We start from the raw sequence: 24,472 nt of genomic DNA on the forward strand, positions 1-24,472 counted from the left end.
CACCTCTGAGCCTCTAAAAGTAAATGCAGTTTTTCCTGCAGCAGTGATGCACATTTTGTGGTCACATTTCTTAGTGTGGTGGGCAGCTGGGAATTCGAGGCATCAGTTCTAGCTCTATAAACCTGGGACAGTTATTTAGGGTAAGGCAGCTTTTGTGGATGTCTAATTCACTGAGAGGACTGCATTTTAATCTTGCATAGATATGCTTTATCTGTTACATTTACTTAAAGTAAAGCTGACTTTTTCTGAGTTTTTAGTGTGGACAGCTGGAAGTTAAATACATCACCACTGCCTTGATAAAATAACTGGATTCTTGGCAATGCTCTTTGTTTTCTGGGAGTTTCCTCTATTACAGATTACCCTAGTCAAACTGTACTCTGACCTTGGAAAATGAACTTGAGGAAATCAAAGTGCTGTGCTAGAACTTAATTTTATGCTTTCTAGAATTTTTCACAGAAAAAAAAAGAACATTAACTTGTTACTTGAAGAGCTTTATAACATAAACATATTGTTATAATTCTAATTATGGTCTTAGTGGATTTGATTATGCCCTTCATGTGCCTTTTGGAGTGCATTCTACAGAATTCAAGATTTGTGTGTTTCATAAGTTAATCTGTAAAACTGTATTTAAAAGTTAAATTTTGAACCTAAGGTAGATGAAGCCCAAGTTACTTCAGTTCCTGCTATTAAAGTGTTGCAGGCCAGGGTTCATTTTGCTGATAGAATTTCACGTAGATGTTTTCTAAAACATCATGCTTGTTTTGGGTGGCCAAGACCACAGTTTAATCTCCACTGACTCTGGTGCTTGTCACAAATAAAAGCACAGTCGGTGAATTCACAGCAGTTGTTATCAGGATGAAAATTTTAATATGTATGTTAATTTTCTGAGCTAATAAATACAATACAAATATAAAGCAACACATATTAAGATCCATCCTAATCTTGCACCTCTGATCTTTTGGCCTTAAATTTATCATGCCTCATTTTTTTCTGTACAAGATAAGCAAAATAGTAGGTTAAAGTTGCTTTCAGTCCATAGTAAATATTTTATCACTACTTCACACTTCAGTTAAAAATGGTGTGTGTCAGTTCATATTTATATTCAGTGAAGTTCAGGTATGTCCCTATACAGTAATGTTCCTTAGACAATCTCAGAAATACTCAATGCCTCACCTGTAACAAATACCAAAACACTTGGCCCAAAGACTTCCCTGGCATTGTTTGGAATGGATGGACTTAAGGATTTCATTGCCATTTTATGAATAATGGTATTTGGATTTCCTCCAGACAAGTTTTGAGTAATACAGGATGTCATAGATGTAGAAATGAGGTTTCGAGTTGTACCTAATACGAAGAACACAGTGGCAGAACGCACAAAGGCCTGGCCAGACGCTGCAGCTGCTGAAATTTCCTCAGCACTTAGGTGCAGCTCGGTTTGCAGCATTCCCAGATGTTCAGCCCTGAGGTGCCATGGCTTGCACTTCTTACTCTGGCAGCAGCTGGTGCTGACTTCTGCGTAACAGCCTTTAATCTCAGCAGAGTGCCCAGGAATCCTGGAGGTGCCAAAGGGTTTCACATGGATGTCAGAGCAGGCACAGCCTCCACTGCTCCCACCCCGTTCTGACAGCAGAGATGAACAGGACTCTTCCTGTTGCATTTTCAGACATCTATATTGAGTTTCAGTTGCTAATCTTACTTGGCTCTTACTCTTAGTAAATTGCTGAACTGATTTGGCTTTACACTAGTTTAAGTCAGATGGAGATAGGAGTTAACATTCAGAATTCTTCATTGATTATCAATAAACCTCAGCTTCCCTAACATTTCTTTCTTTTCAAGACATAGAAACAGATACCTTTGGCTCCAAACCTTCAAAGTATGAATTTATCTGACGTAATGTCTTGTGTTTGGGCAAAAAGGAGTAGCTACACTTAAATAATGCAGAGGAGTATATTGAGCACCGAGTCTCCAGCATTGGTTCTGTCTTCTTGATTTCTCATGTGGATATGTTTGGGTTTGTTTATTGAAACATCCCACCCGTGCCCGGCAGACATCTGTTTCCCTATTGTTAGAAACTTACTGTTTATACTGTGCTTTTAATTTAGGTTTGCTTGATTATAAATAGACCGTTTAGCTAGATTAAATTTGGAATTCATTTTGAGTTTCCCTGTATTTGAGGGTGAATTTTACTGCTGTTAAATTTGGGGTGAAATTGACTGCTGTTTTACTGCTTAGTGATGTCCCATCCCTCCCCTTAACAAGCAGATTTGGTGAAGTCCGAAAGGATTGTTTTTATTTCCCTTAGTTTGTTTGTAGAAAGAATGTTTTGGTGACTGCACAGAAATGGTTTTTGTTTGTTTTGGTAGTGGATGAGGCCCTGAAACAGGAGCTGGTGATTTTTCCCTATTCTTGTGCTACTGTGGACAGATGTCTGTCAGTGGGTTTGTTAATGCTTGGGGTGCTCTGGTCTAACCTGCAGCCTCAAAACAGGCTGTATATAAGGTAGAAAGAGCTATAATCAAAACAAAGTATTTAAAAAATATATTTAGAACCAGGTGAACATCACATACATGCTCTCATCAGTTGCCTGAGCCTCTGGTGCAAGAGGTAGTATCTTTTGGTATTTAGAGAATTCTTCCTCTGTTACCTTTTATTTTTTTCCTCCATTCTTTTCTAAGAGTGTAAGTAAAAAGTGCTTTGAAGATGTGTAGTTGCAAGACTTGAAGATCCAATGTGGCTACATAATTAAAATTCCAGAAAAAAAATTCCTTTTTCTTTTTTTTTTCCTTAAGATAAATATGAATTAAGAACACAGTTCCCTACCCCCTTACGAATTCTTAGTGTTTTAATGTCCACTGGCCTAAGACTTTGTTTCATCCTTTCTGTAATATATTTAAGAGAGTTGAACGTTGGTTTTATTCACTGTAGGTTTTGATCATGGAATTAGGAGGACACATTGTGTTGTAATATATGCAGGCCTCTTATAGTTAAGAGTGTTGTCAGAGACCTTGAATTTTAGGAAATAACGTTTTTAGTGCCTATTAGTAATTTTTTTTTCCTCTCCCTAAGTTAGCATTGCATCTCATAACTGCATGAATATACTTCACAGTTGAATTTGGGGATTTATTTTTTAGTTTTCCATTATTAAAGGAATATGGCAGACGTTTTGTGTAAGCTGCTTGTGGCAATTTAGGCAGCTTAAGTCACTTAAAGTCTGTAAGGCTGACTGGTATCTGTTGACATACATTAGAAAATACTCAACATAATCTCTTGTGTATATACATCTCAAGCTACAAATACTGAGAAGAGATAAATTTGTGTTGTGTGTGTCAGGTAATCTGGATGCTCATAACTTTCCAAGTGTCTTTTTTTATAATCCTGCCTGTGGGTTCCCCAAATGTAATGCAAATATAAATGTAATGCAATTCTTGCCAGGAAAAATGTTTTCACATTCTCTAGGCTGAAAGAAGAATTATTATTTTGCTACTGAATGGAGTGAGTTTTTTATTCAGCTTGATTTTTTCACAGAGGCACAGGGAAATAATGTTTCCACATTTTGGAAACTCCAGATGATTGTGTAGGAATCCATATCTGTAGGTCACTTGAGGAGATTGTTCTGGGAGTTTGGATATTTAGAATTGGAGGAGTGTGATCACAAGTCCAAGTTAATGCTCGCTTTCAGTTTGATGTGTTGTTTTCCTCTAAGCTGATGTGAGTAGTTGGTTCCCTTGGTTTTTTGCCCGTGACCTTTATCTGTTTCAGACTTGACTTTTGGTTTCACATCAGCTCCACTGAAAATCAGCTCCTTTCCTTCTGATCAGCCTGACAAGGCTCTGTGGCCTGTTCCTGCAGTAGCTGGAGCTGCAACATTTTTCAAAAGAGAAGCTTTGTTGCTTAATCTTCTCTTTTGCTGTTCCACAGTGGCCTTGAACTTTCCTCATATGTTTATGCTCCTGTCTACTGAGGATATGGTTTTTGAGGCTGGTAGTGGAGATCTTAAGAGACATATAATTTTGGTTGGATCCAAATATGCCATGGCTATTAATGGATACATATAAATAAGAACAGTCAATATATTCCTGTAATTCTTCTGTCTTCTTGTGTTTTCAGAAAGATAAATATCTAGAATTTAGTCTTTTGTTTTATAAATTCTGTGAAGTGCACCAAGGTTCAAGTCCAGGCTGGATGGAGCACTGAGCAAGCTGGTCTAGTGGAAGGTGTCCCTGCCCATGGCAGAGGTGAACTTTAATGTCCCTTCCAACCCATACTATTCTAGGATTCTGTAATTCCTTAATGAAAAATATCCTTACATGAGCAGTATTAAGCATAATCACATATCTTCAGGACAGATTTTAAATAAGGACTTGTTTAAAGGACTGCTTGGAAAAAACTTGAAAATTTTGATTTGTGACCTTTTGAGTTTGGTTAGTGAGGAAAAAAACCTTCTTTAGAAAGTAAGCATTTTTTCTTTGTTGTCATAGGAAAAAATGGGCAGCTCTTGATTTTCTTTTAAAATTTAATTAACATTTTTTTATTTTTTTATTTTTTTCCTCTCTGTATAACAGTAATCTCTCTTTGGGTATGGTCTGAGTCATGCTATGTTTTGCTTTTCTCCTATTGCTAGTACATAGTAGAGTTGGGTATTCAACTGTAGAGAAATATTCTGAAGCACAGTGCTTGTTTTTTTTTTATCCTACCTCTCACATAAATGCTTATAAAATTTGGTTCTACACACTTAAAACATTGTTTTTAGAGGCATATATAACTTTTATCTAGAATGGCAGGGTAGATTATGTGGCAAAAATGAGTAAAGCATGGAGATTGTTAAACACTGTTCTGTCAAGAGAAGTGAGATTTTCTTTTCCTACTTCAAATTTACAGGACAGTGCACAGTAAAAGGATTTAATTATATAAGCCTATGGATCTGAGTAATTTACATAGTTTAAAAAGCCAAACAAAACAAAGCCGCCTTAAGATGTGCAGTTCAAACAAAGAATTTCTGTGTTGGCCTGTACAAAGTTGAAACTGGCTTGATGTATGATTGAAAGGTGTGTGAATGTTCATGTGAAGAAACTGCCTTGCAGTTGATGAAGTCTATTGATCATTGTCTTCAACACTGACAGTGACCAGTGCTGAGAAATGGGGCTTATTTTGAATTACTTGAAAAGGAATTTTGGCCACCAAAATGCTTGGTGTAAAAGCTAAACAAACATTCTTCAATGTGGAGAGTGCTCACTCAATAAAAAGTATCATAAATTCTTGGTGTTTTATTGGTGCTATATCCATGGTTATTCCCATAAATAGTGACCACTTTTATTAAACTATTTCTGAATTTCCAAGCACAGTCATGAAAAGCGAGGGAGAGATCTCAACATGAAATTGCTCATTTGCTTTACAGAATGTAAAATATGATATGAAATTATATTAAAGTTTTTTCACTGTGCAACCCCAAATTTCCTTAAAAAAGAAAATTGGATGAAAAGGGAGTTCTGTACACATCTGAAGGGACTGCTGTCTTTATCAGTGGCAGGGTTTAAACTGTGGATTTGTGGCTTTGAGTTGTGGATTCTCAATTGTCCTATGTGAGCTTGTCATAATTATTTAGCAATATGTACTTTTCCAGTAGAATGTTAGAGTCAAAACTCTCATTTTCTTTGCATTCCTTTCTGTAATTGGCTGGGAGTCATGGGACTCTGCTAACCTTGCTGAACTAATAGTACTGGAGCTAAATTCTGTTATTTGCTGTACTTTTCCCTTTAGCTTGTGCTCTTCTCAGTGGGAAGCTGGACTCTGTAATTTTATGTACTTTAAGGTTCGCTTGTGTAGGATATCTGAAGTCCTACACAAGGAGGATGAAGGATGCATCTCATACTTGAATCTCTTGCTTCTACTGCGATTTAAGGCATGGGCTGCTTTGGAAACCCAGAAGTAAAAGAAACTTCTGATCCAAATAAAAAATTTAATAAATGGGATTCTCCTGTTTAGAGTTCTTCAGTTAATCTAATTTGGATGTAGAGAATGGTGTTGCACTCAGGAGAACCAAGGCTAGAAGAGCAGAGCCCATGTGCAGAGTGATACTGATGTGTGGGTGAATCTGGTTGGGCTTTCCACATGTTTCTGCCTGTGTAAGGTAAACTCCTAATTTCAGATTATCCCTTCAAAGCTCTCTCTGTTTACTATAGTACATTTGGGGGAATGACTAAAAGTTTGGTTTAGATAATTTCAGGGATGCCCTGGGATACCACTGTGAATCTTCTTGTTGTTCTTAAGTAATGTATTTTTCATACAGCGTGATCACTTTTTTGTAGTTCATGGGAAAAGGCTTGGAAGGTCTTAACATTCTTCTAGCCTTATGTTAAAGAGCACGAGGCAGGTGCATCCAGTAATTTATTTTCTAAAACATGCAGCTTGAGTTTTCAGAATGTCTTTGCAGGGTGTGGTTCCACACCATTATCTTCCAAAAGCTGAGTCTTTGTCTCTAGAAATCTGGAATTACTTTGTGTCATGTAAAGTGGAAATGGAACAGCTTTTTAGGATTTTAGCTGTCCTTTTCCCCTCCCAGGGTCTCTTTTATGCTGATACTGACATTGGTGTAACTCTGACCCCACTGGAGCTGTAGTTTGTGGAGACTGCATAACCCTCTCCTGAATTTTGTACAATGGTTATAGAAGATTAAGTCCTGGGAAGCAGGGGAGGAGAAATGGGCCAAGCATTTCTTTTGTCCCAGTGGAGTAGGAGGCTGCAGGGCTTCCCTGTTGCATCATCTTTCCCTTGTTTTTAGTCCAATGGGGAACAGGAGCTTCACAGGTTTCCCACCAACCCATCTTTCACTTCAGCATTTGTAGTGGTAACACCATATTGACAGCCTGCCCCTGTCTTTTATTCATTTATTTATCATTTATTGATTGATTTATTTTTAAAAAATTATTTCTTCTCCGCATTACAGCCTTGCTCATCTCCCTGGTTTTCTTCTGCTGTCTGGGTTCAGGTAGTCATCAAGTTTAGAACTGTTCTAAACTTGAGCTAATTATAGATTTTTTTTTTTTTTGTTTGTGGCAGACAAAAAAATTACTTTGAACTTTAAAAAATGCTTTACCCCTCCCCGTAAAACAGCTCTTTAATGTTTAATCTATGTTGCTGATTTTTCCTAGGTTTTTTTTTCTGTGTTGAGATAGCAGATGTGTCTGTTGTAGGACCTGAGGTTGTGCTTTTTTAGTGTGGACTTTGGAATTGCTTTATTTTAGAGTATTTGCTAAAATGAAGCAACTTTTCCATGGAATGGTGCAGTAGAATTTATTCAGAATATCACAGATTTGGACATATTTAACTTCAGTTAGCCCAATAAATCCACTCAGCCTGTAAACTGGGGTGATAGAGTACAGAGAAGTAGGGAAAAACAAAATGTGAAGAGCTGGTAAGTTGAATTTCCTGCTGAAGGCACGTATCTGTCCTCAGTGAGTATTACTTGCTTAAACAAGTTTGAAATTATAAGACTGAAGTGTTCATCACTTGGCAAAAATAATAAATACATATATATATAATAGGAGAGCACTGAGGGGGAACTACATGCTGGTGCTTGTTTAATGAGGATGGCTTGGCCAGCCTTATTCAGATATTCCCAAGCATTCCCTCTTAGCAGAGTGTGAAAAATGTACTTTTCAGCTGCTAGCCACAGAACTAAAGCTGGCAACCAGAGGCCAAGATGAACGATTAGAATAGGGCAGGGCCTCAGCTGCTGCTCAGTTTTTGCAAGCAGGAGTATCTTGTCATTGTTGTCAATAGTTGTGCATGATGGGTCTTGTCCTGGGTCTGTTTGTAAAAAAACTGTGCAGTATCAGCCATGTAACATGACTAGAATGTGGTATGTAGGGTTAAATAATTTTTAATTCATAAAAGTCATAGAAATTTAATATTTAATGCTATCTAGGGTAGAATTGTGCTGTTTCTTGTAAGTGCAGTACGTTTAGAGTTGATATGCAGAATTGGGGTTTTTTTTGCCCAAGTAAACTTACAATTGTTGACAACTTAAAAGATCTTGCTACAGCTGCTTAGTCTCCAGAATGGGGGTCCCAGGAAAATTATAGAGCTTCTTAAATCTTCTCAGCACATCTTGCAGTTGTTCTTCAGTTTGGCATCCCCGAGGAGGATTGCATGCTGTGCTATCCAGTGTGGAATCCCAGGAAATCTTGACCAGCTTTGTGTGAGGAGAGGAAAAACTTCAGTGAAATCCCTCTACTGTCATATTAAACGTGGAGACCGGTTTTGTCCCATACCTTGTCAAACTGGTAATGCAAGATTCTTGCTCTTTAATTAAGTACAAGTACTCCTTTTGCCATGGTGGGTATGGGTGTGGATAGGTTTGTTCACTGAAATGGTCTCCAAAAATGGAGATGCCTAAAGCTACACCTAAGAAGTTGTGTGCTACTTTACTATATTAGTTCCTCATCAAAATAGACTAGGCTGGGGGTGCAGGAATGTGGTAACTCTGATTGTGAAACCCTTAGAATTCATTGATTCAATGTCACTGAGAGTCAGGTGTTTTTCAAACACCCCCCAAGTACTGTAGCCTTATTCTGTGTTAAATTAAGCTGTTAATCTGGAATCTTGGTGGTTAGAGTGGTACAGTATTGGAAAGGGTTACTTTGTTATCAGTTTTTCCTAACTGCTCTGCACAAAGTAGCCATCCCAAGTTGAAAAGCCCGTTTTTCAAGGATGACTAAAGTTTTCCTGATGGCTATTTCAGCTGATTTGGACATTTTTCCAAGGAAAACAAGCTCGGTATGGTTCTGGATACTTTCGTTCCTTATCTGCCCTTTCAGGGGACATACTCCTGTACACTGAGGAGCAGCTAAGGTGGAACTCTTTGCGTAGCCACACCACAATGAAGTGATTGGAAGGAGGTTTTCTGCTCCTGTTGCATGGGAATAGGTGCCGAGTTTCATTCCAGTCTGAGGGCTGCTTCTGCATTTCCTGTGCTTGCTCTCATGATGCTTCAGCTTTTGAACTTCCCTGCTGAGAAGATCCACGGTGTTGCCTGAATAGAGGCAACATTTCATAAGTATTTTTACAAAGACAAGTGAAGAAAATAACTTCAAACTGGTATTTCAAGTTAGGGCTCAGTATGTTCATTTCTTGTTAATCCTCTGTGCTTTCTGCTAACTTGCAGGGTTTGCCCCCTCCGTTGAATATTTGGAGAAAGCCCTGGGGGGAGAACCAGGTACTTTGGTAGAGTTTTTCACTGGTTGATTTGATACACATCTGTAGCTCTAAAAGGGGTTTAAAAGGCTGGCATAAAAACGGATTGTGTCTGCTCTGGGTTAATTGATCGCCCTGTGTGATCTACCCTGCTTTGAACAAGCTGTGTTGATTTGTTATGGCTCGTGCAAAGATTAACAAACTATCTGGAGAATTTAGGGATTCTAAATGTTTTGATGATCCCAAGGCTTGTTACTCTACAGAAGATGCAGAACAAACTGCAGGTTGTAATAGGAATGACTGGATGAGGTTTTCTGACTTGTTTAAACAACCTCATGTTCTCTTTACTTATTTTCTCAGACTACAGAGCAGTTGTAAGATGCAGCTGTGGCTTGATTTTGCCCACATTAGCTGCAAACAGACTTGTAGGGACTGTGTGTTGTGTCACATGTGTGACTTGTGTTCCCGTGGTGGGTGGATGGAGGTCTGGCTATAACGGAGGAGCCTGGAAGGTTGCCCTGTGTCCCTTCAGTCCCATGCACGGTGTGTGACCAGGGAATGCTGGCTCTCCAGTGATGCACAAAGATTTGGTTTTGCACGAGGCTTTGCGCCTGTCCTTGTGTACATAACAGCACTGTTCTGCTGGGTTTAGGGAAAATGCATTGCAGGAAGCCAGGCAGTGAGGCTTCTGCTAGTCCAGGTTTGGAAAGGCTGTGGTTAATGATTCCAGTGCTCTGTGCACAAGGGTGCACAGGCTCCCACTCCAGACTTTGCTGCTCTGTGTGTGATGTCTGAGCAGGGATTCATGTGGTGAAAGGAAAACCCCTCATTCTCAGAGGAGCAAGAGGCTGGATCCAAGTTTGGGTTCCAGTACTTTTACCCCCTGCACCCCAAACAGGACATGTCTGGAATGTGTTAGTGAGATTGGGGAAGGGGAGTTACAGGGAGGAGGACATGGAACTGATGTGTTTCTACCTCCCTTTTCCTGCTGCTCCTGCATTCCTTTTGCCAAGCTGCCAAGTCCTACCTTTCTCCATTTATGTTTCCTTGCGCTTCCGGAAGCTCCCAGCACTGAAGTCTGGATTTTGTGCTTTGTAGTTCAAGCTCAGGAAACGCTGTGCATAAATTCAGGCAACTCACTCAGGATGGTAACTGGAAAGCTACTTATTGCCATGGAGACTTGGGCTTGCTTTATAAGCTTTTCCATTTTGCCCTTGGGCATATGTTTGGTACCTGTTGGCTGTGAGTGAGGAGTCCTTTGGCTCTTGGCTTGTCAAATGCCAGGCAGTGGATTCTGCTTCCAGCTCCTAAGTGGGCTGGGAACAGCGAGAGTTTCATTCTAGAGCAATAACATTATGCAACTGTAAACACGTTAAAACTTAATTGCCTATTTAGGATTGAGCAGTGTTAATGACAAAGCCTAGATAGGTCAGTCTGAGAGGGACACTTGAAGGAGACCTGCTAAAAAAAAGGGATGGAATGGTAAGAAGTGACTCAGGTTTAGTACTGATCACTGGCTGGCAGCAATATTCACTTGAGTATTTTCATGCAGTGTTGCAATTTTTGATAGAGGGCAAAAAAAAGGTTTTGTTTTGTTTTTTTTTTTTTTTTAATACAGATTTTTGAGAGTTAACCAAAGGTGGTATTAAACCTTTTCTGTATCTCAGTGCCAGTAGTTGGAAGGTGAGAATTTTTTTTGACTGAAAAGAAATCTGCGCCTCTGTTTTGGTGCTTGTCTTTTGAGTTATAAAACATCTTATGCATACACAGAAATAGGAAAGGAAGCCAATACACTAATTGTGTAATGAGCTCCAGTGTGTTCTCACTCTGGTGGGTAGTTAGCTCCACTTGGAAAAACAGCTACTTTGAGCATGAAAAGCCTTTCAGTGTTGCAAAACACAAGAATTTGATATATCCATGTTTTAGCATTACTTGAAGTATTCTCTAACACTCCCTATTAAGTTCTGGGGGTTTTGAGAACAGAAGATAAACTTGTTTCATAGAATTGATTCTGTTAGTGTTTGAAATAAGTTTTATGTTTCTAGCTTAGTCATTTCAGGCTGCTCGATACTTACTGGAAATTATTTTCATAAGGTGAAAAGGAAAATATTTTTCTTTGCACACTCCATGCTGATTTTTCTCTTTCCCATTAGCACATGCCAGAGATATAGAAAGGTTGAAAGCAATGTGTTTTACTACATGGAACAGGCAAAGCATAATCTGTGTTGGTGTGTGACTATGTTTTTTTCCAAGGTTGACTTTAATGATGAAAACAAATCAGTTCTCCTCAGTTTTAACTCTCAATACCCTTGAACTGTTTCATAATTTCATAGTTCTGGTTCTTAGCAAAAAAAACCCCAAAACAAACCTGTGACTGTATAGGTATGAAAATTTGCTTGCTAGGAACTTTCACATATATTGCGGCTTTGTTTAGGTAGCACTGTGTGCTACCTAAACCCCTTGGATTTAAAGTGAAGTGACTGTGAAATACCCTAGGAAAAAACCTAGATATTTAAATTTTCTTTGCTTGTTTTCTTTTTAGACTGTATATTTGCCATTTCCATGCAGTCATCATTTGGAATAATTGAGGTTTATATGTAGTACAACCATCATGATGGAAACTTATCTCAGATCCCATTGATTTTTCACCCCTGATGTCCTGCACTTCCCCCAGCTCTTCTTTTCCTGCTCTCTTCAGCTGCTCAGATTTGTGAGTGGCTTGCTTGATAATTCAGTCTGCAGACCAGAATGATAACAGTAAACCAAAATATCACTTGGAGATTAAACAGATAAATTCCAATCATATATTTGGGTCAGAGATGTTCCTAAAGATGTAACAGTCACAAATTCATCTTCTATTGCCTGAAGTTACTACTTTACAGTATTTAATAATATTTGATGGATTTTAAATGTTTCTCTTTTTTATTACATATACTTTCATCATTTATATAAATTTTCTGGCCATGTGGTTGCTTGTAGTTCATGATTACTTGTGCACTCAAGTGGTGTCGCATTTTCTTGTGGAATAAGGTTTTTTTTTGCTTGTTCAAATTCCAAACAAATTTAGTTATTTGTAGAGCATTCTAATATACAACTTATATTAACAGACTTTCAGAAATTACCTCTGTTTCTTTCAAGTGTTTCTCCTAGGTAAAATACTACCTTCCTGTCATGTAGCATTTATTGGTCTGTGATGTGCTGTCTGTGAGAGCTATGAATTATGTTTGTAATGAACATGAAAGGAACATGTTCTCTGAAAGCTGGAATATTCCTGGATTGGGATCTTGGAGTTCCCAAGTGTGTCAGCTCAGCCAGGCTTGACAGCTCAGCACTAATGGATCCAGCTTTTAGAAGGATGTTTATATTGTGGCATCTAAATACTGAAGGTTGAAGGTCAGCTCTGAAGGTTGAGGTAGAAGAAATACTATTGCTTTAAAAATCCTGGAGCTTGGGAACAAAAAAAACCCAGAAAATGTGTTACTGAACAAGAACCAACTTACTTGCTCAATGTGACTCTTTGTTGAGAGTATTTATTTCTGGTAGCAAGAGTGATGTGTTTGTAATGATTCAGTTGGGTCCAAAAGTTACTTTCTTCAGTAAACATTTCAGTTTAGTGTAGAGTATGGGTGTTTGCCAGAATGTTCTAATCAGCAGGGAGTCTTTCCCTGGTAAATTCAGCACTCTCCCACTGATTCATGTGAGTGCTCTGAAATGCTTATTGTGAGTTCCATTCTTGTCAATCCCCAGTGCTGTGTATTTATTATTTTGATGGCAGCTAGCAACAGAGCAGAGCTTCGTTCTGTTGCTCTCAGTCTTAAGTACAGAAGAGTGACACAGCTCTGTGGACAAGTGGGAAAGTTTCTCAGGATTCTTTCCTTTTTCTTTTAATTCCTTCTGTATGTTCATCTAATGCCAAGGAAGAAATTATGAGACAACTCGAAATTTTTTGTGATGATAAAGCTGTAAATAGTTTCTCTGCTTTTGAACTGCTTAGGGAAATCACAAATTGTCTCCCATTGAAGGTAAGTATTAAAACTAGAAAGGACATGTCTTTTGGCAGTGTCAGCTGAAACTAAGGACATTCAAATGTTCTTTCTTAGGCAGCTCACAGGACTCGAAGCAAGTCTATTTTGTCAAAACAAACAGCTATGGAGGTGTTGTGCAATGCCAGCAATCCCTGTCAGTGTGTTTATGCAGCAGCAATATAAATTTCTGTGTGCACTCTTGCTCTGGGTCACCTGACAGTGTCATGGTTCGTGTCACAATTGGGATCTCTTTGTGCCACAATTTATATTGGCACAGGAGTATGCAATGGACTGGAACTCTGTATCCTATAACCATCTGAAGAGTGAATAGCCTTCCTTTCAAATATACAGCTGGTTTTCATGTGGGGAAGCTCATACGGATAAAAAGATATATACTGATGCTGTGCAGTGATTTGAAGTTGAAAAAGGATGATGAGACAGTGCCTGGTAGTTTTTGCTGTGCTCTTCATCCTGTTCTTAAGACTTAAGATAGAGGCAGGAAAAATACAAAACTTCCCATTTCAGGCCGGTGTCATCTGGAGAACTGAGCAATATTGATGTTTCTAAATGTTGATGTTGGCATTTTTAGGGTTTTAAAAATTACTCTTATATTATTGTTAGTTTGGAAGGGGAAACACACCAAGAAAGTAATTTCATGCAAAGCTCTTCTCAGTAGTATGTAATTATCTAATCTGTAAAGATAAGTAGGGACTGCCCTTGAAAAATGGCAGCTTTGGTTTCTGGTTTACCTGAGCTCGTGTGAGAGCAAAAGGGGAGTGTGTGGCCAATTCCCTGGGAGTCCTGGAAGCTCCCACAGGTGAGATGTTGAAGGCAAAGGAAAAGCTCGGATGTGAAGGAGCACTCTGCTGGGAAAGCTCGTGGTAGAGCCAATATTTCTGTCAGCTCCAGTGAAGCTTGGAGTTGATTTTTCCCCTCTTGTTTTACCTTGCACTCAGGACCCTTTTGTAACTTGTTTTGTGTGTGAAAGTTCTGATAGCTGTATTTGCAGACCAGGTTTTTTTGGAAGTATTTCCTGGCCATTTTGAAAATAATAGGCCTCCTTTCTTTTTTTTTTTTAAGAATGCAAATGAAATACTGCAGTATATTTATATGAAAGTAATTAAGTGTATTATAGAAATAAAATAATTTAGCAGTTGAGAAAGGAAAATAAATGAAGATGTTTTGCAGTTTTTTGCTGATTAAGTAGGGGGGACTGAAACTTTTTACCAATGAGCAGGATTTGATTTAGGAAGAGGGATTATAGGGATGGATTCTGCATCTGTGGTGGTGGTCGTATTGCTGTCTTTTTCACTGCAACTTTTAAAAGCTTAATACGTTAGTAATTCCAGAGTTCATTCCAGGTATATATTGTGCAGTGTATTTTTTGTCTTTTCAGTCATGTGTATATTTTAGAATAAAGTTTACTAAATGAATACTGGGAATTGCAGTGTCTTTTGACAGTGTCTGCTTATTTTAGCTGCATGTTAGAATTTGCAGATGTGCTTAGTATAATTAATTGATTGATGTGGCCTTTTGTTTTTAAGCATGTGCATTCTGTCACTTTGAATTTCGCTGAAGAACAACTCCATCTTAAGCTTTCACTTGATATGCAGCTGCTGGCTGATAAGCAGTGTGTCTTGTAGAGTTTGGAAAAAGTAGAGAAGCAGCAATTGTGTCTCCACTTATAGCTGGCTATTTGTGTTCACCTTGTCCTGCTAATCACCAGTTCAGCTGTACAAATCCGTTGTTTATTAGGCAAGGCTCTTGTTTATGAGTATATTCCTTATTTTGGAGAACAGAAAGGAATGTTAGTCATTAGCATTTTTTTTTTCTTATCCAAGTGCTCCCAGTGTGTTCACTGGCCACTGGAGTGACTGAAGCATATTTATTTTCACATTTTAAGTTGCATTGACAAGACATGAGGGTTGCTTTCTTGCAAGGCTCTTTTCTAAAGGATGGACTTGTTCACATTCAGACTGTCAATTCTCATTTCCAGTGTGGTTCAGATTAGAATTTCAATTTTTCTGGGGTAGATTAAGTTATGCTTTGTGTTTACTTCTAAATGTGGTGTATAGTTGTACCTTTTGTTCTATTCAGAGTATGCCCCCTGAGTTAATAGAACATTTAGATGTCTTTTATATTAAGTTTTTTATTTTTAGTGAGGCTGTTGATAGAGAGGGGAAATGGTTTAGGCTGCAGTGGCTCTTGCAGATATTAGTACAATCATTTCCTGACAGAAATCCCAAGCTGTAGGAGGATATTCTTTCATACTGAGTGTGTTCACTGCAGTAATAAGCATGCAGTGAGTGATGTAAGTTAGCTCCACTCCTGCTCCCTGTTGACACTTCACTCTGTACTATTTCACTTCGGTTGGGTTGTTTGGTGAAATCTTTATTGAATTTGGAGGGTGAGCCTTGTGAGGGCTTTGAGCCCCCAGGCTCAGCTTTCAGAAAATTCTGGTTCTAATCCTCAGATTTCTAGCAGGACTGTAGGGAAAGGGCTGTTTCATTCCCTTTTGTGAGATTGGAAGGAAGGCTTGAATGAAATTCCTGTATTTAGCTGTAATCTGGTACATGTCGGGATTATTAATTGTTGCTCACAATTAAATACTGACTTGAAATTTGTCATGTTTGTTGGTTTCCTTATTTTGCTGTGCTTAATGCTCTGTTTTTTTGTGTCTCCCTCAGCAGTTGTTAAAAACCAACAAACCAAAATACACAAAACTAACAACTCTGAAACCATAACAAAGTGTGTTACAAATATGTTTTTCCTTTTGCTTACCAGGGAAACCCCCGACTCATATAAGTGCCTTGAGACACAAACAAGTTTTCTAAGTCCTGGTCAAACATCTTTTGTCTTTACAGTTGGCAGCATAAAGATTTTCAATGTTTGAACTGAAGCTGACTTAGCATGACTATACAGTTGTATTGGCTTTGCACATCTGAAATGAATGCTTCAAGGAACTGTCAAATGTTCATATGAATCCACTCTCACTGTGTCCTGATATTTGATGTGCTTGTATTTCTGTCTGGTTTGTTCCAGGAATTTGCAGCGCTCACAAAAGAGCTGAATGTATGCAGGGAGCAGCTGCTTGAAAGGGAAGAAGAAATTGCTGAACTGAAAGCAGAAAGGAATAACACGAGGGTCAGTTCCTTGTCTTCTCCAAGCTCGCCATTGTTAAAGCATCCAGCTACAGGGAGGAAAACAAATGTTGAATTTGAAAAGCTAAAAGTATTTTTTTCCCTGATACTTGTACATGAATCCCCATGGAAGTGCAAATGTCTGTGTGTTGATCAGTAGGGTTTGGCAGCTTGTTCACAGCTCCAAATGCTGCTGTGCAGAATCAGGAAAAGCTTGTAAGACTGCACTGCTATCTGCCATCCAGATTTCTTGTTGTTAAGGTTTTGTAATCCTGCAGCTCTGGGAGCCGAGTGGGCAGGTTGTGGTGATCTGTTTGAGCAGATGCAGCTAATACAGCTGAAATGTAAAAAACGAGTCCTTACGCTCAATACGATATACTTTGTCTCTGAAATTTGAAGTTTAGAACTCTAAACTTGATGTTCTGGGAGGCAAAGTTTCTGCAGCTGTACTGAACAGGAATAAACATTATTCCTTTCTTTTTTTTCCCTTTTGCTTTAGCTATTACTGGAACATTTGGAGTGTCTTGTCTCCCGGCATGAGCGATCCCTCAGGATGACTGTTGTGAAGAGGCAAGCTCAGTCTCCAGCAGGAGTTTCTAGTGAAGTAGAAGTTCTCAAAGCACTAAAATCCTTATTTGAGCACCACAAAGCCCTTGATGAAAAGGTACCTAACACCTTTTCATCCTCTTTCCTTTGTGTGGGCCAGGCAATTTTTGTACTGAAGTAGAAATATCTGCTGTGTAACTACATTGGTAAATGCTCTCCTAAATTAAGATGCTGCACTTAACTAAAGCAAGGTGCTGTAGTTTATTCAAGTACTTCATTAACTGTGTTAATGTAAACTCAGCATGGTTCAGGAGCAATATATTTGCTGTAGGAATGCACACAGCTGCTTACCTGTACAATGTCAGGATTTATAATTTTGATTATCTAATAAAAGAAATGGACTAGAGAGAAGAGGAGGAGGGGAAATCTGCTTACACTGGGATAGAAATCTGAATTAAAAGAACTCCCCCCTTCAGTTGCACCTGATATTAGCAGCAGGATATGCAACTGCTAAAGTTCACTGTAAATTTTGTTGCCAACTTGCAGTTTACCTGACTTTGTGACCCTTGTATGTAAAATCTGGCAAATGATTTTAAGTGGAATTTTACCTGTTTTTCCATGTTGTAAACGAGCAAAAGCAAACACAGTGTGTGCCTTGCAGAAGGACAAGCAGATTCTGGGTATGTTTAGTTCTTTAGTGCCTGAATGTACAGGCCATGTTGCTTATGACAGAAAAAAGGAAAAGCTAGATTATAAGATACACATTATTTGGTTATTTTTTTGGTAGCATGTGTTGTAGTTAGGACTGACTCCAGATTAAGAAGGTTTCTAAGTGTAATGGAAACAGTGTCATTTATTGTCTCTAAAGGCGTGGCATCAAGTACAATTGATTGTTGATTTGAATGATTTAAAATAATTTGAAATTACCCTTTCAGGTAAGGGAGAGGTTACGAGTAGCACTTGAAAGGTGTAGCTTATTGGAAGAAGAACTAGGTACTACACATAAAGAGGTAAGCTTCTGTCTTAAAAGAAGGCTTCATGTGTCCATTGTGGGTGTTTCAGTCAATATTTGTACAGAGTAATTTATTAAGTTTCACTTTCACTTTTTCCTTTTGATTTCTTGCCAAATGGAATAATTGTTAATTTTAAACTTACCTGCTTTGAAAGAGCAGGAGAGGAAAAAGCCAAACCTCAACCAACTGACACCCTCTCTGCCCCCAAAAAACCCAACCAAACCAACAAAAAGAGTCCCTGTGCCTTTAAAATTAGGGTTTGCAGTGGCATAAGGTATTTGAATGCCTGTGCCAGATTTTATTAATGCATACCTGGCAGTAGAATGAGTAATTGTTGTTTTGCTCCTTTGCTTTTGCAGCTGTTCCTTATATTATTAGTGAAAAAGGAATTGGCTTGAAACATGTGTCTGTAAACTTTTCTTTTAGTTAATGATTCTGAAAGAGCAAAATAATCAGAAGAAAGCACTTCCAGATGGGATGCTGGATATAAATCATGAACAAGAAAATACACCAACTACAAATGGGAAGGTACATCTATTTATTTACTTTGCTTAGCTTACATAGGGTTTTTAATCATTAACTATAACATTTTAATTTTAAACCATAATAAAATATTTTTGAATGATCATCTAGTTAAAAAGTCATAGTTACTGAAATTTCAGCTTTTGCAGTCTGTTCAATAATAAAATTACCTTTGGGGAGGGATGTTTACAGGTGAGTAACAATTTGTTTTTCGATCTAATTTGCATCATGCTAATACACTTTTTCCCCCCTGTTTAATAGAGAGCCTCTGATGGCTCATTATGCCACGATGAAAACCTTGCTAAAGTGATTGAACTCCAAGACATCATAGATAAGCAAAACAAAGAGCAGACACAAATGAAAGAACGCCTCACTGCTTTGTCCAGCAGAGTAACAGAGCTGGAAGAAGATCTAGACACAGCAAGGAAAGACTTAATAAAATCTGAAGAAATGAACACAAAGTTACAGAGGGATGTACGAGAGGTGAGGACGGAACTGTCAGGATTTGGGGAGTCACAAATGCCATCTTTAGAAAATTTTAGTCTCACAAGTGCTCAGCTGAACCTTTGTTTTTGGAAGTCTTTGATTTGATAGATGAGAAGAAAATGGTTTTTTAGGACATGATGGGTGTCTGTTTTTTCTTTAAAAGACCAAAGGGTCGCATTGTCCACTTAAAAAAAAATCTGTCTTCATGATAAACCTATGACTAACTAGATAGTTCATTAATAGATTGGAATTTAGCATTGCCAACTTCAGCATGTTCTGGAAGAGATGCTTGATCTTGTCATACGTGCTCAGCTTATTACTCTTGCTTCCTTTTTTAAAAGATGCACTTGGTTGAGGAATCCCTTTAATTTCAGTGGTGTGGTTGACAGTTCCTGTCACTACTAATCTCCAGGGTCCCACATATCCTCATTAGATAGAAAGGGATCTTAGTTAAATCCCAGAACACTCTCTGACCATCCCCAGCAAGTCAAGATATACTGTGTGAATACCATTGGAAAGGAAAGTAGCAGATCTGTGATGTAAGGTAATAAAGACCAGTGGTTTTTAATCATTAACTGTTTTAAAAAGCCATTTCTTTCCACTTCATTTTTTAATGAGAAAAATAACCTGATTTTATTTGAAATTTTATTTGAAAGTTTTATTTGAAATGATCTCTCGCATTCTGACTTCTGTTGTGTGTCTTGCCCAGACTCTGGCCCAGAAGGAGGACATGGAGGAGAGAATCACCACTCTAGAGAAACGCTACCTCGCTGCACAACGTGAAGCTACATCCGTGCATGACCTCAATGATAAACTTGAAAATGAAATTGCCACTAAAGACTCCATGCACCGACAGGTTGTGGTTTCAAATGAGATGAAGTACATTTTGCTCAGCATAAAGCTAATGGAGATAATTAATGTTCATGCTATGCTGAAGCACTTTGCTTTTAGGGAGATAAATATCAGCTGTAACATGCTGTTATTAGTGATTGTTTTTCAGGAGCTGGAGTCGTACATTGCAGAGATTTTTACCCTGGGAATAAAGATGAGACAGCTTTACAGGGAAGGGGAAATGGTTTTGAGAAATTTAGTGCACTTTATCTTGGGGCAGCAGGGCTGTTGGCACTATTTATTATGGATTTTTAAGTTAATGTATGTGTTTCCAAGCATCTTTAGTTTTGTGGGTGAGAATTACTCATTCTGAACTAAACTTCTAAGGTTTGCGCAGTTTGTAGTGGTTTTTACAGGCTATTGCTGTAGTGAGAGAGGAAGTTTGACAAGTGCTTGACATGAAATAGTCCAACGTTATAAGCCAGAAATGATTGTTTAGCCAACCACTTTCTAACTAATCATGTCTTTAACCCTCAACACTTGCTGGCCATAACCCTGTGCAGAGTGAAGATAAGAACAGGCAACTACAAGAGCGACTGGAACTGGCTGAGCAAAAGCTGCAGCAGACCCTGAGAAAAGCCGAGACTTTGCCAGAGGTGGAGGCTGAGCTGGCACAAAGAGTGGCAGCACTTACAAAGGTGAGGTGGTGGCACAGTGTCCTTCAGACTCCCTCCTCCATTGGTGTCCCACTGCAGGAAATCTGTTCTTAGTGTTGGTTTGGTTACATTTGATTTCCAGTTTTCCCACAAATAATTCAGAAAATATTTATTTCCTACAGAAAATGTTTATTTCCTACTTTTTTTCCTGTTCATCTCTCTGAAGACACTCTGATAGAGTCTTACCTTTTTTTTAATTTTTAATCACTTTTTTTTAAGTTTATGCACTTTGGAAATAAAGTGGGTTTTCTGTTAACTCTTCTACATCATAAAACTATCTCTCTGAATTATTATTTTGGTACTTTTTATTAAAATTACTCAATAATAGGTATAAAGTCTTCTAAATATGAGCTGTTTCTAAACCTAAATTTCTTCCACTACTAAGTGAAGCAAGTGGGGAGTGAGAGAAGTTGTGGTACTACCAAATATCAAGATTTTTAGAGGGCTGCAAATGGAGTAATGAAATCTGAAGAATTATATTTAGCTACAAATGAGCCTTTTCAAGTGTGTGTGTGTTTGCATATTTTCTTTCAAAGCCTTAGTTTCATTTTTTCCCTGTTATCTTTCCTGTTCCTAACTGGCTCTGTAGTCTGACCTTTTGTCTCCTGGGAGCACTGCTGCTAAAGATGCTAAAGTTTTGGAACTTGCCACCAAGCTTAGGAAGGTAGAATTTGTATCTTAGTCCTTGTCTCTGCTTGCTGCTTTCTGCTTTGCCATGATTACTAACAAAGGGTCCCATTGTCCAGGATAGTGAGGAGAAGCTGAAAATGCACTCAGTCTTTACTTTTATTTATTTTTTAGTTTTATTTCTTGGGGATATGAATGAACTTTGCTGTTGCAAGCTCGTTTGCAAATAGTAGTAGTTGATTCATGATGGTACTTAGGGGTGAGAGGTTTCATCATTTTGCCACTTCCCATCTGAACTGTTGCAAGGTCCTTTTGGTGACAGAAAAGCATCTGTTCTGCATTGTCCTTTACCATAAATGGCAGTTGTGCAAAGCATGTTAGAATTATTCCTGTGCCTCAGTGTTTCTGTGCTTTTGGAGCCTAAAAAAACCCACCCAAATTCTTATTTTGCTCTCAAATTGACAGGCTGAGGAGAGACACGGCAATATCGAGGAGCGGCTGAGACAGATGGAGGCACAGCTTGAAGAGAAGAATCAAGAACTGCAAAGGGTACTGCACATCATTTTGACAATGATAAAAAGCTGAAAGAAAGAACCTAATCCTCTTTGTTACTTGGTTTTAAAATAAAGCTAGAGTTTAGGCTGGCTGGTAGTCACTCTACTGTGGCTAACCTTAAATCTCAACGAAAATGTGCTGAAAGTCTCCAATAAAAGTTTGAAGAAACTTGCTGATATAAATTATTATGGAAAAAATAGTTCCTGGGTTACAAATAATGGAATCCATTCTGAATTGTGCCTTTTAAAGTTTTTTTTTAATGTAGACTTGGATTTTTGAACTTCTGATCTTGGATCACTTATTAAAGACTGAAGTGTCCCTTAGATTCCCTTTACAGAGCCTTGGAGGCTCATGCAGTGTTTCCCTGTGGAAAAATATTGCTGTTAAAAAAATGCATTTGGATTAAAGAAAGCTTGCTGCCTTCATAACCTGGAAATTGTTAGAGATACTGCAAATCTGAAGTTTTTTCAGCAGCTTCTTTGTATCTCAGGCTAGACAGAGAGAGAAGATGAATGAAGAGCATAATAAACGTTTGTCAGAAACTGTTGATAAGCTCCTGTCTGAATCCAATGAAAGGCTCCAGCTTCATCTCAAGGAGAGGATGGCTGCCCTGGAAGACAAGGTAACAAGTCACATTCCAGTAATGAATGTGTAATTCTGTAATTATTTGTGCCTTTTGCAACGTGTCTGTAACTTCAGCAAATAAACACAAACCCCTTATTAATAAGTAGTTGCTGTTAAGGCTCTTTTTTAGTGTGGATTTTGAAAATATACTCTTAAAAATAATTTTTGAGGTTGTCCCTGGGCACTGCACTGCAGTGTTGAGAAGGCAGCTTTTAAGAAGCTTTAGCCTTTATTTAACTGGTGCAGATTGCATAAATAGGCTCATCCAGTGTAATACAGGAAGCCTAAAGCATGGGTACTTTGACCCTTCCAGTTCAGTTTCCTTTGCTTCCCACTGCTTTTGGCTGAACCAGTTCTCCTGAGTCATTGTGGGATTCCTGCAATTTGCTTTTCTTCTCAGGTAGCTCATTTTGGGACTCGTTACATGCATGTAAATGGGCTTTTCCTGCACTGTCAGTGCACATCTTGGAGCTTTTCCCAATACTCAGTTCATCTCTTCTGATACAGTTTTCATTCCTTTTCTTCCCTCCTGCTTTTGGATCTAGATCCTTAGGGATTATTCTTCCATGCACAGCTTGAAGTAAGATCCCTTATTCTTCATCCAGCAATGTCTTCTAAAGTGACACTTTGCTTGATGCTGACTTTGAGTTGCTTGGTCTTGGATTAAAATATATTTGGTTTCTTTTACTAGAGGGTGAAATGACCATCTGGGGAAATGTTTCAGGAAAAGTTGAGTGTCTTTTAATACCAAAGTCATGGCAATAAAATGCTTTGGAATGCAGATGGTGTTTCCAGACTTGTACTGAATGTTTGCTTCCTCTTGCATTCATGCATAATGCTTGAATAATAGGTGACGTCTCAGGGTTGACCCTGACTCCTCTTATCTTCCAAAACATAACTTCATTTACAAATAATGAGTAAAATCTACTTCTCTTTTACTGTAGTTAACAGCTACTAGCAAAGTATTCTTTTTGAGGCTTCCAGCTCATTTTTTATGCTAAGTTGGGAAGAAACATGCAGGTAACATTAAGACTTTGTTCTGATCATGTGGTCTTTCTTGAATTACTTTGAATTATTCCATAATTATTCCCTTTTTTTACTAGTTAGACTGTGAAATGGAGCTTTAAAAGGCTGCTATTGCTATTAAAGATGTATGGAACCAGTACTATTACTAAATCCATTATTTAGAGGGCTGTAGGCCTGGAAGGATAAATCTTCAGTTATAATTAAAGTGAAATGATGGAAGCAATCAAGGAGGAGTAATTTAAGATGTGTTTGTGTAGTGTTGACTGCATTTTTTGATACTCATCATGGTTGTGGTTTAAAAGTGTAAAGCTTATGAGTGACTTAATTTGCGATGCCTTTAATTTCAGAATTCACTTCTTCGAGAAATTGAAAATGCAAAAAAACAAATAGAAGAACTTCAGCATGAAAAGGTAGACTCTGCATTTCTGAAATTTTATCTTGGAACTTAATTACTGCCTTGCTACATAGCAGGATCAGATTTTAATTCCTCATAAAACTTAACATTTCCTGCTCTGTTTAAGAGAAAAGAGTTGTTATTGCTTATTTTATGGTATTGTGTGCCACAGTTTTAGGGGAATGTTATAGGTAATACATAACCTTTTAGTCCAAGACTTAACACACTTTTGAATATGTGAAGTGCCTGGGTATGTTGGCAATTGGCCAAAGTTTGGAGATTGTGTAGAATTTTTATACTCTTGTACATATGACCTTGAACAGCAAAACCAAATGAGGAACACTTTTAATATTGGACATGTTTCCATAAGGTTTTCTCAAAGCATTGAATATCACTAAATGCTTGTGCAACTGCTAACAGGTTTTTTTTAAGTTTTAAGAACTGGGGAGCAGAGGCAGAAATATTTATTGGACTTGGCTGCTCCTTAGCAATAGCTAAGGTGTTCTGCTTGTCGTGGAAATGACAAGGTCCCTCCTTACAGATGTTCATTATCAACCACCTTTTGTTTTATTTAGGTTTACGTTGTTTTCTCATTCATTGTGTGTCTCTGCTGTTAAATTCTGAGTTTCTAGAGCATGTAAAAATGTCCAAGTTAAAAGTGAATGCTTTTAGATCCTTTTGTGCAGAGTGCTTGAACAAATCTTCTTGTTTCTTATATCACTTTATTATAAATAAACTTAGTAGCATGTGAACTCACAGCTGTTTTTAAAATACA

The 24,472-nt window shown here is 38.1% G+C and overlaps 1 protein-coding gene across 16 annotated transcripts in view; it reads left to right on the forward strand.

Annotated features, from left to right (window-relative positions):
• PPFIA1 (PTPRF interacting protein alpha 1) overlaps positions 1 to 24,472 on the forward strand; it is a 53,061-nt gene that overhangs the window by 4,577 nt on the left and 24,012 nt on the right. For 10 of the 16 annotated variants that reach the window (XM_068194232.1, XM_068194228.1, XM_068194229.1 and 7 more), the window contains exons 3-13: positions 16,260 to 16,361; positions 16,857 to 17,021; positions 17,839 to 17,913; positions 18,343 to 18,444; positions 18,700 to 18,921; positions 19,634 to 19,780; positions 20,319 to 20,453; positions 21,061 to 21,135; positions 21,564 to 21,647; positions 22,144 to 22,275; positions 23,651 to 23,713. In XM_068194232.1, the coding sequence (XP_068050333.1) occupies positions 16,260 to 16,361; positions 16,857 to 17,021; positions 17,839 to 17,913; positions 18,343 to 18,444; positions 18,700 to 18,921; positions 19,634 to 19,780; positions 20,319 to 20,453; positions 21,061 to 21,135; positions 21,564 to 21,647; positions 22,144 to 22,275; positions 23,651 to 23,713 (1,302 nt within the window). The remainder of the gene's footprint in view (positions 1 to 16,259; positions 16,362 to 16,856; positions 17,022 to 17,838; positions 17,914 to 18,342; positions 18,445 to 18,699; positions 18,922 to 19,633; positions 19,781 to 20,318; positions 20,454 to 21,060; positions 21,136 to 21,563; positions 21,648 to 22,143; positions 22,276 to 23,650; positions 23,714 to 24,472) is intronic. The other 6 variants (XM_068194235.1, XM_068194242.1, XM_068194243.1 and 3 more) reach the window with 1 other exon arrangement.

This window comes from Anomalospiza imberbis, chromosome 6 (assembly GCF_031753505.1).
Source record: "Anomalospiza imberbis isolate Cuckoo-Finch-1a 21T00152 chromosome 6, ASM3175350v1, whole genome shotgun sequence".
Lineage (NCBI taxonomy): Eukaryota > Metazoa > Chordata > Aves > Passeriformes > Viduidae > Anomalospiza > Anomalospiza imberbis.